This window comes from Trifolium pratense, linkage group LG6 (genome assembly GCF_020283565.1).
Source record: "Trifolium pratense cultivar HEN17-A07 linkage group LG6, ARS_RC_1.1, whole genome shotgun sequence".
Taxonomy (NCBI): domain Eukaryota; kingdom Viridiplantae; phylum Streptophyta; class Magnoliopsida; order Fabales; family Fabaceae; genus Trifolium; species Trifolium pratense.
Genome location: NC_060064.1, coordinates 37,790,091 through 37,801,588, shown reverse-complemented (window position 1 = coordinate 37,801,588; position 11,498 = coordinate 37,790,091). Strand labels below are relative to the sequence as shown.

Genomic DNA, 11,498 nt, shown 5'->3' with positions numbered 1-11,498 from the left:
TGTTTTGTTTTAAGGTGCACCTTTGTGCTTCATTTGTATATTTTACTAACTTTTTTTAATAAGATACACTGTATTTAAATTGAGAGTGTTACGATTTTTTTTTGTTTACAATGAGCTGGGGATCGAACTCATGATCTATAACATACTACTTAAATCTCTCATCACTAGACCAAATCTAGTGGCTTAAAGTGTTACGATATTTAAATACAATGTAAATAAACTATGAATATTAAGTTTAGTAGTGCTGAAGAATGAATCTAATGCTTGAAATGTTCATTTCTTTTCTTTCCTTTTTTTTTTGGATATTCAACCTTGAATAAATTTTGCCAAAAATGGAACGAAGTCCATGTACAATGTAGCTTGTAAGAATGTTTTAAATTCAATGGTTTTTCCTACCCCCTAATGTTATTTAATTTAATTTTATTAGTTAATCATTAAAAAAATATATGGAAATATATAAACTAATGACATGGAAAAAAAATATTTTCCAATCACTCTTGCCACATCAACAATTATAGTGCCACATCATTAAAATGAGATGAGGATCATAAAAAAATGTTGACTTTTAAAATAGAAGACCAAAAAACTGATTTTTAAAATAGGATGATCAAAAGTTTAAAAATATCAAAATAAAAGAATAAAAAATACAACTTTATATGGTCCGGAAACCTCCATTATCATTATCTTGACATTTACGATGAAAAGCATGACAAGTATAATTATGTAATTGCTCAAGGTTGACCAAACGGGAACACGCCCACCCTCCAAATTTTTAAATTATGTAATTCCATTTATATCAATGCTAAGATGTATCCCGGTGGTTTAAACTAGTTCAAATCCCAGCAATAATGATCGCAAAATGGTCATTAATTAATGCTAGTTTTTTTGATAAAACTTTTCTCCTAAAAAAATGTATTTTCTCTGCCAACTAAAATCTCTAATTTTTTTTAAATGTATCACTAATCGCTCAAAAACAAAAGTATTAAACAATTAAAAATAAGAAAGGGACATCTTTCTCCACTTAGCTACAATATGATAAAAAAATAAGATCGGCTTATGAAGACGTAGTTTTTTCGAGAATGCACTTCCAACCTTTTTTGGTCTTTAATATAGGACATAGCTTGTTTTATGGTGTGTTTGGTTGGATGGAAGAAAGAGGAGAGGAAAGAAAACACACCATTAGTGTTGTAAAATAAAAAAAAATGTAGATCCTATCCCCTATTGTTCATTTTTAAGTCTCTCATTTAAAGTTAAAAACCAAAATTTAAATTTTTTTAACTAAATCATCTATCAAAATCCCTAAAACCCCAAAATCTTAAGATTTCATTGATTTTATTATTTATTGGTCTTTTTTTTTTTATCTTTTGTTGTTGTTTTATATTGGTCTTTTATCAAAAAAAAAAAAAAAGAATCTCTCTCCAAATTATGAGAATTTAGAGGGTGAGATAATACTTCTTAATATTTTTTATAATAATACATTCTTAAATTTTTGAACTTATATTTATCCCTTTATATATTTAATGAAATTTTAAATATGAAATAGTAAAAAGTTTCCCCTCCTCTTTGGTATCCACATTGCATGCATTTTCAAAGCAAAGATGATCTGGTAAGAGAAGATCCGACTCCAAATTAAAAAATTGTTTTTGTTACTAAAACAATTTAAATAAAAGAGCAAAATTGGTTAAAAAAATAAAATAAAAGAGCAAAATTATTTTAATCAAACCACTTTACAGTTTCGGAAGCATAGAATCCAAATATTTTTGCCTTAAGTGCAATTTTAGTCTTCATATTTTATAAAATTTGCAATTTCGGTCTCCTATTTTATTTTACACAATTTTGCTCCTCTATTTTACAAAATGCACAATTTTAGTCTCCATTTTGTTTTGTGCAATTTTGATCCTTTTAATTATTTTGAAAAATTCAGACATTTAGTTTCCTTTTCATTTAACCTTTAAATTTGATGATTTGACACATTCTTTAAATGATATGGCACGTGATACATATTTATGTTAAGAAAGATCACGATGAGAAAGAAATAATACACGCCCTTAATTTTAATTTCATAGTAGTTTATTTTTTTAATTTTTTTTTACAATAAAATACTAGAAAGACCACGACGAGAAAGAAACATGTATCATGTGTCATTTCATTTAAAAGAATGTATCATATCATCAAAATTAAAGATAAATAGAAATGAGGATTAAATATCTGAACTTTTCAAAATAATGGGACCAAAATTGCGCAAAACATTATAAAAATAGGGTAAATAGGGTTTTACCCCCTGCAAAATAAGCTAGTTTTTCTTTACCTCTGCAAAATAAAAATTTGGGATTACCCCCTGCAATATGAAGATTCTGTCTTTTTACCCCCTGCTTGACAACTTGACATAGAATCTTTATTGACACACATATGTGGCATTTAATTCATTTTTAATTTTTTTTAATTTGCACATGTCATTTTTATTATTAGGTTTTAATGCAGTTTTGATCCCCCTATTTTAAAAAATCTTAATTTTTGATCCCCTATTTTAAAACTCAGCACTTTTGATCCCCCTATTTTAGTTTTTTGTTAGTTTTAGTCCCCTACCTCAATTTGGTCAAACTTTTGCTTATGTGTCATGCTCACTGATGACGTGGCATTGTACATGTGGACAAACAATTTCCTTAGATAGTGTCATGAGCCCCAATCTTTTGCTTCTTTGATTGCAGTGATGTAAACACGATCATCTTTAAGGAATCTCATTGCAAAACATGCATCTCTATAGGTCAAATATTGTGTGTCACCAATTTTTCTGACATCATCATAGCAAGTTGTCCACATGTACAATGCCACATCATCAGTGAGCATGACACATTAGCAAAAGTTTGACCAAATTGAGGTGGGGGACTAAAACTAACAAAAAACTAAAATAGGGGGATCAAAAGTGTTGAGTTTTAAAATAGGGGATCAAAAGTTAAGGTTTTTCAAAATAGGGGGATCAAAACTGCATTAAAGCCTTATTATTAAATAAATTGGTGACAAATATATAAAAAATTCCACTTAATTAGTTTTTTAAAAAATAAAAGTTATTAAAATAGATGGTGAAGTATTTTTATATTATTAAAAAAAAAGAAAAAGAGAAAGTTAAAACAACACAAAAAGATTGTATAAAAAAACAAAAAAAAGATGTTAATCAATTATTTCTACAGAACTGCTATATATCACGAAGAATTTTTTAACGAGAATCACGAACATAGCTATTTGGATCAGTTTCTTCTTTTTTTTTTAATAAAAAAATTATATAACTGGTTGTTTGACAGAAATCATGGGTGGTTGGTAACATGGTCGTGGTTTTCGTTGTTCAATGTTTCGTAGTAATAAGTATTTCTGTTATTTCTAACGCACACAAAAAAAAAAAACTCAGAATTCCTTTTCTGTAACATAACACAACTTTCTCCTTCTCATTATTAATTTCCTGTAAAGGCAGAAACTGGGAACCAAAATTCTCATCCTATTATTGATTTCTCTGGTACAACAACAACAACACTTTAAAAATTGATTAACAGCAACATAATTTCTCTGCTACGAATTGGTGTTTTGGTCGATCTCAATATCTCTCTCTCTCTCTCTCTCTCTCTCTCTCTCTCTCTCTCTCTCTCTCTCGTTGTCTCTGGATCTTGATCTCACTGTCATCTGGCTTATGGGTTTCTGAATTTATGGGTTAGGGATTGAATTGATGGGATGAAGAATTGGGAAGAAGAATTATGTTTCTGGGTTAGGAAGAAATTGGGTTGTTGCAAGGGATGAAGAATAGAAAAACAGAAGAAATTTATTATTATGTTTCCGGGTTTACTTCCTCCATCACCGAAATTGATTTTAGGAAGAAAAAAAAAATTGGGTTCTTTCTGGGTTGTTGTTCTTGGTGGTGTTGATGATTTTGTTGTTGTTGTTGTTGCTCTTCTTGTTGATGATGTTGTTGTTGTTGTTCTTGATGGTATTGATGATTTTGTTGAATGATGAATGTTATGGTGGTAGGGATGAAGGGGAAATTAGAAAAGAATTTATTATTTATTTTTTTAATTTGTAATTTATTTAATAATAAAAATGACATGTGCAAATTAAAAACAAATTAAAAAAGAATTAAATGCCACATATGTGTGCCACCTCATAAAAAATAAAGATTCTATGCCAAGTTGTCAAGAGGGGGGTAAAAAGATAGAATTTTCATATTGCAAGGGGTAATCCCAAATTTTTATTTTGCAGGGGGTAAAACCCTATTTACCCATAAAAATATTAAAATTGCACATTTTATAAAATAAATGACTAAAATTGCATTTAAACCCAATATTTTTTTAGGATGAAGCAAGAACATCTCTATGATTAGGCGTCTCGCGGTGTCGGACACGTGTATGTGTCTGACACTCGTATGACACTCATCCGACACATGTATGACAGCTCAAATAGGTGTCCAAAAAATTTATTTTTTCCTTTACTCGGACACTCCATAGGTTGATGTTTGACACATGTAAGACGTGTCAGACAAGTGTCCTAAAAAATATTATTTTTCTTTATTTCTACTCTTTTTAGAAACATATAAGACATATCTACAAGAGTTATAAATGTGTTGAAACAACAATGTTGATCAATGTGAGATTAAAGAGATCACATTTGATTGCAATATTTTCATTTTTTCGATAATGTAACACCCTAACCCATACTACCCTTAAAAACGTAATTTTAAAAACTTTTTAACAAGTGTAAAGGCAGAGTGCCACACGGTAATTAAAACACAAGCATACACATAGAGCGTCGTGAAATTTAACTTGAAAAGCAACAGCGGATTCAATCAAACCAAGCATGCATATATATACATATATATATACATAAGCCATATTCATCCCTAAGGATGTCACTTATACAAGAACTAGCATATCAAAAGGTAACACCGATATACGATGAAATCCAAGCGTAATCCCCGACTCGATGTTACATTACCAGAGCATTTACTATTTACAAACTCTAATCAAAAGCTAGTACTAAGAGGAGTAATCTATGCTAAGTCTCCTCACCAAAAGGTATTTCAACGCCCGGCTAAAACAGCAGTCTAAACGTCGGCACAGTCCTCAGCCTGAATATCTGAACCCCCAAAGGTCCAGCAAATAACACAAAGCAGAGAGTTAGAAAACATAATCGCATATCATACGAGCATAAGAAAGGTCTTGCACTTTCGAACTACATCATACATATTCTAACTCACGCCAAAGCATCGCACTAAACGATTATCAATTACTAAAGTTCAACACAATTCAACCAAATAATGTCACATACCATTTATCAAATATATGCGCATTTACCCTAAGGTATCTAATGCCAATTAATTCACTGTCATGCCATCCCTAGACATAACTAAATGCATGTGGTACCAAGGTGTCTCACCAACGGTGGACCAAGAACAGTTTTATATCATGCTGGATATGTCGGAACTTACCGAACCATCTTATCTCCCTTGGATAAGCCAACACAGTTTTATATCCTGTTGGATAGCAACTCCGGACTCATGGATTCATCTAATCCGATCCTCGGCTTCATTATGGACACATAATCCATTTTCGTTATTGGAACCCAAGTTTCCAATGTTCACATACAATCATGAATGCATGTATGCATACACATATCAACCATATGATATTCTCTAGCTCGAAGCTACTCTTTTATGAATGCGGGAACACAAATCCTAACACATTCACTTAACATTGCAAATTAATGCCAAAACATAACATTGCTCACTTTAAGCTACAACTTATTGCATACACGTTTATCATTCATATAACGATTAACAATAAGCATTAACAGTATCAACATGTATCAACAATCATGTAAGAATACTCTTAAACCATGTTACAAGTGCCTAATCACACTTACAAACATCAACAAGAATTGCTGTCACAGAGGCCCTCGCTAAGCGAAGCCTCAGCGAGACATGGCGAACCACACCAGGAAGTCACCTGCTCATGGCGAGCATTGGCGAGCTTCAGCGAATTATTCGCTGAGCGAAGGCTTAGCGAGCCTACGCGAACCACACCAGGAGATCACCTGCTCATGGCGAGCATTGGCGAGCTTCAACGAACCTGTTCGCTGCAGCGAACTCATGGTCGCTTAGCGAACTATACCAGAAAAATATCTGTTCTTGAGTTTCAATAAGGCGGTTTAACATTGAATCAACTCAAAAATTCATTCAAACATGTTATAAATTCTTATAAACAGCTATTCCAAACATATATGGTATCAAGGAACATTAATCATCCCTTCCAAACATCCAAATACCTCTAACAATCAAAATCATGCCAATTTCTTGGGTTTTAAGCAACTTTCATAAACTTTTTCAATATGATCCAAATACATGCATATTTTTTCATGAAATCAAACTAGTGATTAACACATACAAAGTGATGATGAAGAACATCATACTCACATACAAAAGCTTAATCAAAAGTCTAAAAGAAATTGAGTGGGAGAGTTCGGGAATGGAGACATAGACAATCTCCCCTCTCCTTGCCACTCAAGAATCATGAATTCTAATCTCTTACCTTAAGCAAAGATGATGATCCAAGCCTTCTCTTGCTCAAGCTTTCTCTCTTGATCAAACCCTAGCTTAGCTCTATCTTGCTTCTAAGACAAAAGATCATGAAATGAGCTAAGTCTCATGACAAGTTTTCCTTAAATACCTCTCCCTAAAAGTCATGAACCAAGCCCAATTGGCTTAGGCCCATATGGCCTCTCACGCCCATTAAGCCCAAAACCAAGGTTCTCGCGTCTAATAAGTTACGCTCGGCTAAATAATTATTCGCCGCTCACTAAAATAATAAAAGCCAATTAATAAATAAAATAACATTTAATAAAATATACGAATACGAAAAATGGGTCGTTACAGATAACAGATGGATAAATAAAAGTCAAATACTATTGTATTTTGTTTTAAAACTTTTTTTTAAAGAAGTAACTTGTTCAACTTTGATGCATATGTATATATTTTGATTCTCAATTTAGATTTTTTATAAATACGTAACGGTATCAATATCCTATATTTTTTATATTAGCAATGTCAGCATTTTCGTGTCAGTGTTGTGTCGGTGTGTCGTCTTAGAGTATGTCCTTCGCAAGGATGAAAAAAATGGGTGGACATGTCAATGAACATAAATAGAAATCTTTTTAAGAAATTGAAAAGCAAAACAAAGCTTCTCTTCACTCACTCCATTCGTTATTTTAGGAATCTATTTCCGCGTCTTCAACTCGTTTTCCCAACTCACCCCTCACTCGTCCGAGTCTAACTACCTCATGGCCAATAACAACCCTTCCGACGCTCCCGCCGCCGATGACTTCCTCGAACAAATCCTCAGTCTTCAGACCTTCGCTTCCGCCGATTCTGGATTAACCGGACCCGACGTCGGCCTTACCGGAACTTCTCCGATGATGCTTCAGCTCAACTCCTCCGACGGTAACCATCACCTCGCCGCCGGAGGTTCCTTTCATGCGCCGGTGTATCACCAATTAGGTTTGAGCTTGGACCAAGGTAAAGGAGGATTCTTGAAACCTGAGGAAGCTTCTGGTAGTGGTGAACGCTTTCGCAACGACGTCGTTCATGGTAGACCTAATAATGTAAAATCCCCTCTTTCAATTTTTCTTCTTCTCTCTTTGAAATTGAGCTTTGTGACTTGATTGTTTTGTTTCAGTATAATATGAGAGTTTGTTTTAGTAAGATTAATTTTCATGCAGAAGTTTTTTTTTTTTTTTTTAATGTTGAAAAATATTAAAAAATTCATAATTTATGTATGTGTAATTGTGTATGAAATATTATCAACCTTATTATTGCATGTATAAAGCAAATGAAATATTTTATAAAGTTTAATGAAAATAATACCTGACAGCGGAAGGTTAATTTGTTTGCAAATAAATATCTTGTAAATGAAGTTATTGAACTTTCATATTGATAGATTTGATGGTGTATGCATGCTTGTTGATTCTATTTCCAACCAACTTTTTATAGATATCAACAACTGGTAAGGCGCAATAATTGGCCCAATGATGAGGGTTTTGGGTAGTTTGCATAAGGTTATAAGCTTAAATATCACTGTTCTGTACTTGGGAGGATGAATCAACATTTAATGGTTAGGAGTTTACTTGGCTATGGAAATTGACATAAGGCATGCGTATACAATTCAAAGTTGAATGAATTTTGGTCAACCTTGAGCAATTAAATTCAAGCCTGTTGGAAGTGATATACTTATCATGGATTGGTTTGAACATTTCATGATTATGATTAATAAGTTTGGTTATTTATGTCTCCGTGTATTGGTTGCTTTTCTGGCATCTTTGAACTTCTTGAATCAGATAGGATATATGTATACTTTACTTTGAGTATCTTTCAATGAATGGTTTATTGTTTTAGCAACCTTCTTTATTCTTTCCTCTTTGTTATTTTTTTTTCCTGTGAGAAGGAAGAGGGGTCATTGATCAAGTAGCATTTTTTTTTCTCTCTTGATGATATATAATCTTTGTGCAGGTTTTTCATGGGCAACCCATGCATACTAATGTTCCTGCTGCTCCACATCCTCCAGCCATGCGTCCTAGGGTGCGGGCTAGAAGGGGACAGGCTACAGATCCACACAGCATAGCTGAGAGAGTGAGCTTCAGGATATTTGCATGAATATATACTAATTTCTGGCTATTACGTTTGACATCTGTACTGCGGATTAACTTTGTTTTATCACAGTTACGCAGAGAAAGAATCGCAGAAAGAATCAGGGCGCTGCAAGATTTGGTTCCAAGTGTCAACAAGGTATGTGATTTCTTTAGCATATCATTTTATTACAAAAATATGGTTTTGCATTATTTGACTTGAGCAAGAGTAGCATTGTCTTTGGAGAGTAAGGGTTAAAGATGCATGTTAACTTGATACTTAATTTTTATAACATTTCATGTCACTGACTTGATAATGACATATAATTTATGACCAGTTTGTACACAAGTAGATTCATGTGTTGTGGATAAAAATTATATTACTCATCATTATTCCAAAACAACAAAAATCATGCTGAAAAAGGAGCTTTTAGAAGTGTGCATCAAAAATTGGAACTCACAGTTAACTCACCATCTTCACTGAATCTGTTGCCTTTTACAAATGTATTATGTACATTAAGTTTTACAAAGCCTGATTAAATCATGGTTCTGTTGAAGCTGAAACTACTTTTGTAAAGTGCGTGGAGCTTGTCTGAATATAATTTGTAGTTTTAAGTGTACATTTCTTGACACCCCTCCCCCCTTCTTTCCTACATACTGTCTTTCTTTTGCTTCAGCAAGGCCAAAAAGTAGGTACTAATGTAGAGTGCGAGGATCAATGATTTATGCATAGTGTTCTGCATCTCCCTGTCAATATATGTTTATAAAGCCATGGATTTTATGTTTGGAGATTTATTTCTACAAAGTAATTTTGTAGACAATTTTATGTATGCCATGTTGACAAGTAATTACATGCAATGCTTTGAGTTTCTCGTACATGGCATCTACATACAGAGATATGTTGAATTCTCAAATTTATTGTGGATGGAATTTGTTCACATAATCACATGTATAAAATCTCTTGATCCATTTTTTATGCATTGTATACTTAATCAATCAAAACTAACTTCTCATAAAAGGATAAAAAGTGGAGTAATTCTGCGTAAATTCTAATTTAACGAGCATGAAATTTTAAGAGTGCTCGATGTATGAAATAAATCAACTGGATATCATACGGTGATATTCTTGTATGATATGTGCTCTGCTCCATTACTGCACAGCGTTTGTAAAGTAATGTTGATTTCTTCCATACTTTCTAACATTATGGTGAATTGCTACTTGTTCAGACAGATAGAGCTGCCATGTTAGATGAAATTGTGGATTACGTCAAGTTCTTAAGGCTTCAAGTGAAGGTAAACTGCTATTGTTCTCCTTATTTGTCTTATCCAATTTGCAATTAATGACAGGTTATAATTATAACGGCTTTCACAGTCTCACTGGCTTTGTGTGTTAAATCTGTTAGCCTATGGTTTTTTATTCCCACCTTTCTGAGTTCAGTTAGTTAGGATTCAGCTCATAGTTAAAAGGGCAAACGACATCCAATAACTGTTGATTCATCTGCTTATCAGGTTTTGAGCATGAGTCGATTGGGCGGAGCAGGTGCAGTGGCACCACTGGTAACTGACATCCCATTATCATCAGTCGAGGTAATTATTATGAAGAACGAGTAGTTCCAAAAACTATATATACAAATAGGTGGAGATCAACTTTTACGAGTAATTCTTTGCATAGTTGCTTCACTAGATAACTCTCTGTATACATTAAATTTCACTTATATTTATTGTCAAGCAATCTAACAAACACAGCTGTGGTGATCAGGAAGAAGGCAGTGAAGGTGGAAGAAACCGACCGGCTTGGGACAAGTGGTCGAATGATGACACAGAAAAACAGGTAGCTAAGCTTATGGAAGAAAATGTTGGAGCTGCTATGCAACTGCTTCAATCAAAGGCGCTTTGCATCATGCCAATCTCCCTGGCATCAGCAATATACCAGTCACAGCCACCAGACAGCTCTAGTATAGTCAAGCCGGAAACCAATCCTCCCTCATAGACCTAAGGCTCCATGGGCTCCATCAAAGGCTCACATAATACTTCTGGGACCTACAAATCATTTTGTCTCTTCCACACCCTATAATTAAGTCATTGGCAAGCATCATGTTGCAATCAAAGTCAGATGCTATAACTCTTACTTTTTTGCCTTCCTCTCAACTTTTGTCCATACACCGTTCAATGTCAATGCCTTAGAAAATAGAGGCATACCCTTATCTTGTCTTGCCAAGTTTCAAGAGGAAGAAATTGTCAAAAGTTAACTTGATATGCTCCTCTCTCTTTTGCTAAAATGGGTGGAGGTAGTGGAACATGATGAAAGCACTTTTATAGTGGGGCTTAATTTTTTTGTAGTGGGTTGTGGGACCTTGTAAAAAGGTTAGTGAGTGGTGTGTATATTTTATTAGTAGTGATGTAATATTAGAGGATTTGAAATGCAAAGTAGTAGTTGCTTTAACAATGCTGGGAGGTGCCAATGCCATGTCCAACACAAAATAATTGTGCTTTTTGGTTTATTTAGGGATAGGGATGACTTTTTCCATTCTCCTGCATCATCATTATTGGATTGATCTATTGGATGGAGTTGGAAGGGAACAAGTGTGTGGGAACAAAATTTATATTAATCATTAAGCTGCAACCTTATTCAACTCAACCTTGTTAGCATTTTCCTTATTATTTTAGGGTGACAAACATAATTCAACAATTATATACCCTTTTCTATAGAATCCTAATAATGTTATTTAGATACCTTACTTTTTACTAAGTTTTTCACATTGTGGTTTAGTAAAATCACAGCTTTTTCCTTGGTAAATTGGAAATTTGAGCAAGGTAAATACAATTTGATAAGAAAATTGGTTT

The 11,498-nt window shown here is 33.4% G+C and overlaps 1 protein-coding gene across 1 annotated transcript; it reads left to right on the top strand.

Annotated features, from left to right (window-relative positions):
• Positions 1-7,129: 7,129 nt before the first annotated feature.
• Positions 7,130-11,292, top strand: LOC123890019 (transcription factor UNE12-like). Its single transcript, XM_045939562.1, has 6 exons — positions 7,130-7,635; positions 8,540-8,659; positions 8,750-8,815; positions 9,882-9,947; positions 10,164-10,241; positions 10,414-11,292. Exons 1-6 carry the CDS (start codon positions 7,315-7,317, stop codon positions 10,642-10,644), a joined length of 882 nt encoding a protein of 293 aa, XP_045795518.1. The 5' UTR covers positions 7,130-7,314; the 3' UTR covers positions 10,645-11,292.
• The last annotated feature ends 206 nt before the right edge of the window (positions 11,293-11,498 follow it).

What these genes read in the sequence shown, in the direction of transcription:
- LOC123890019 (XM_045939562.1), top strand. Translation starts at nt 7,315, where the DNA reads ATGGCCAATAACAACCCTTCCGACGCTCCCGCCGCCGATGACTTCCTC. An exon ending in TTCATGGTAGACCTAATAAT is followed by an intron (nt 7,636 to 8,539) that starts GTAAAATCCCCT and finishes ATCTTTGTGCAG; the next exon opens with GTTTTTCATGGGCAACCCAT. An exon ending in TCCCATTATCATCAGTCGAG is followed by an intron (nt 10,242 to 10,413) that starts GTAATTATTATG and finishes TGTGGTGATCAG; the next exon opens with GAAGAAGGCAGTGAAGGTGG.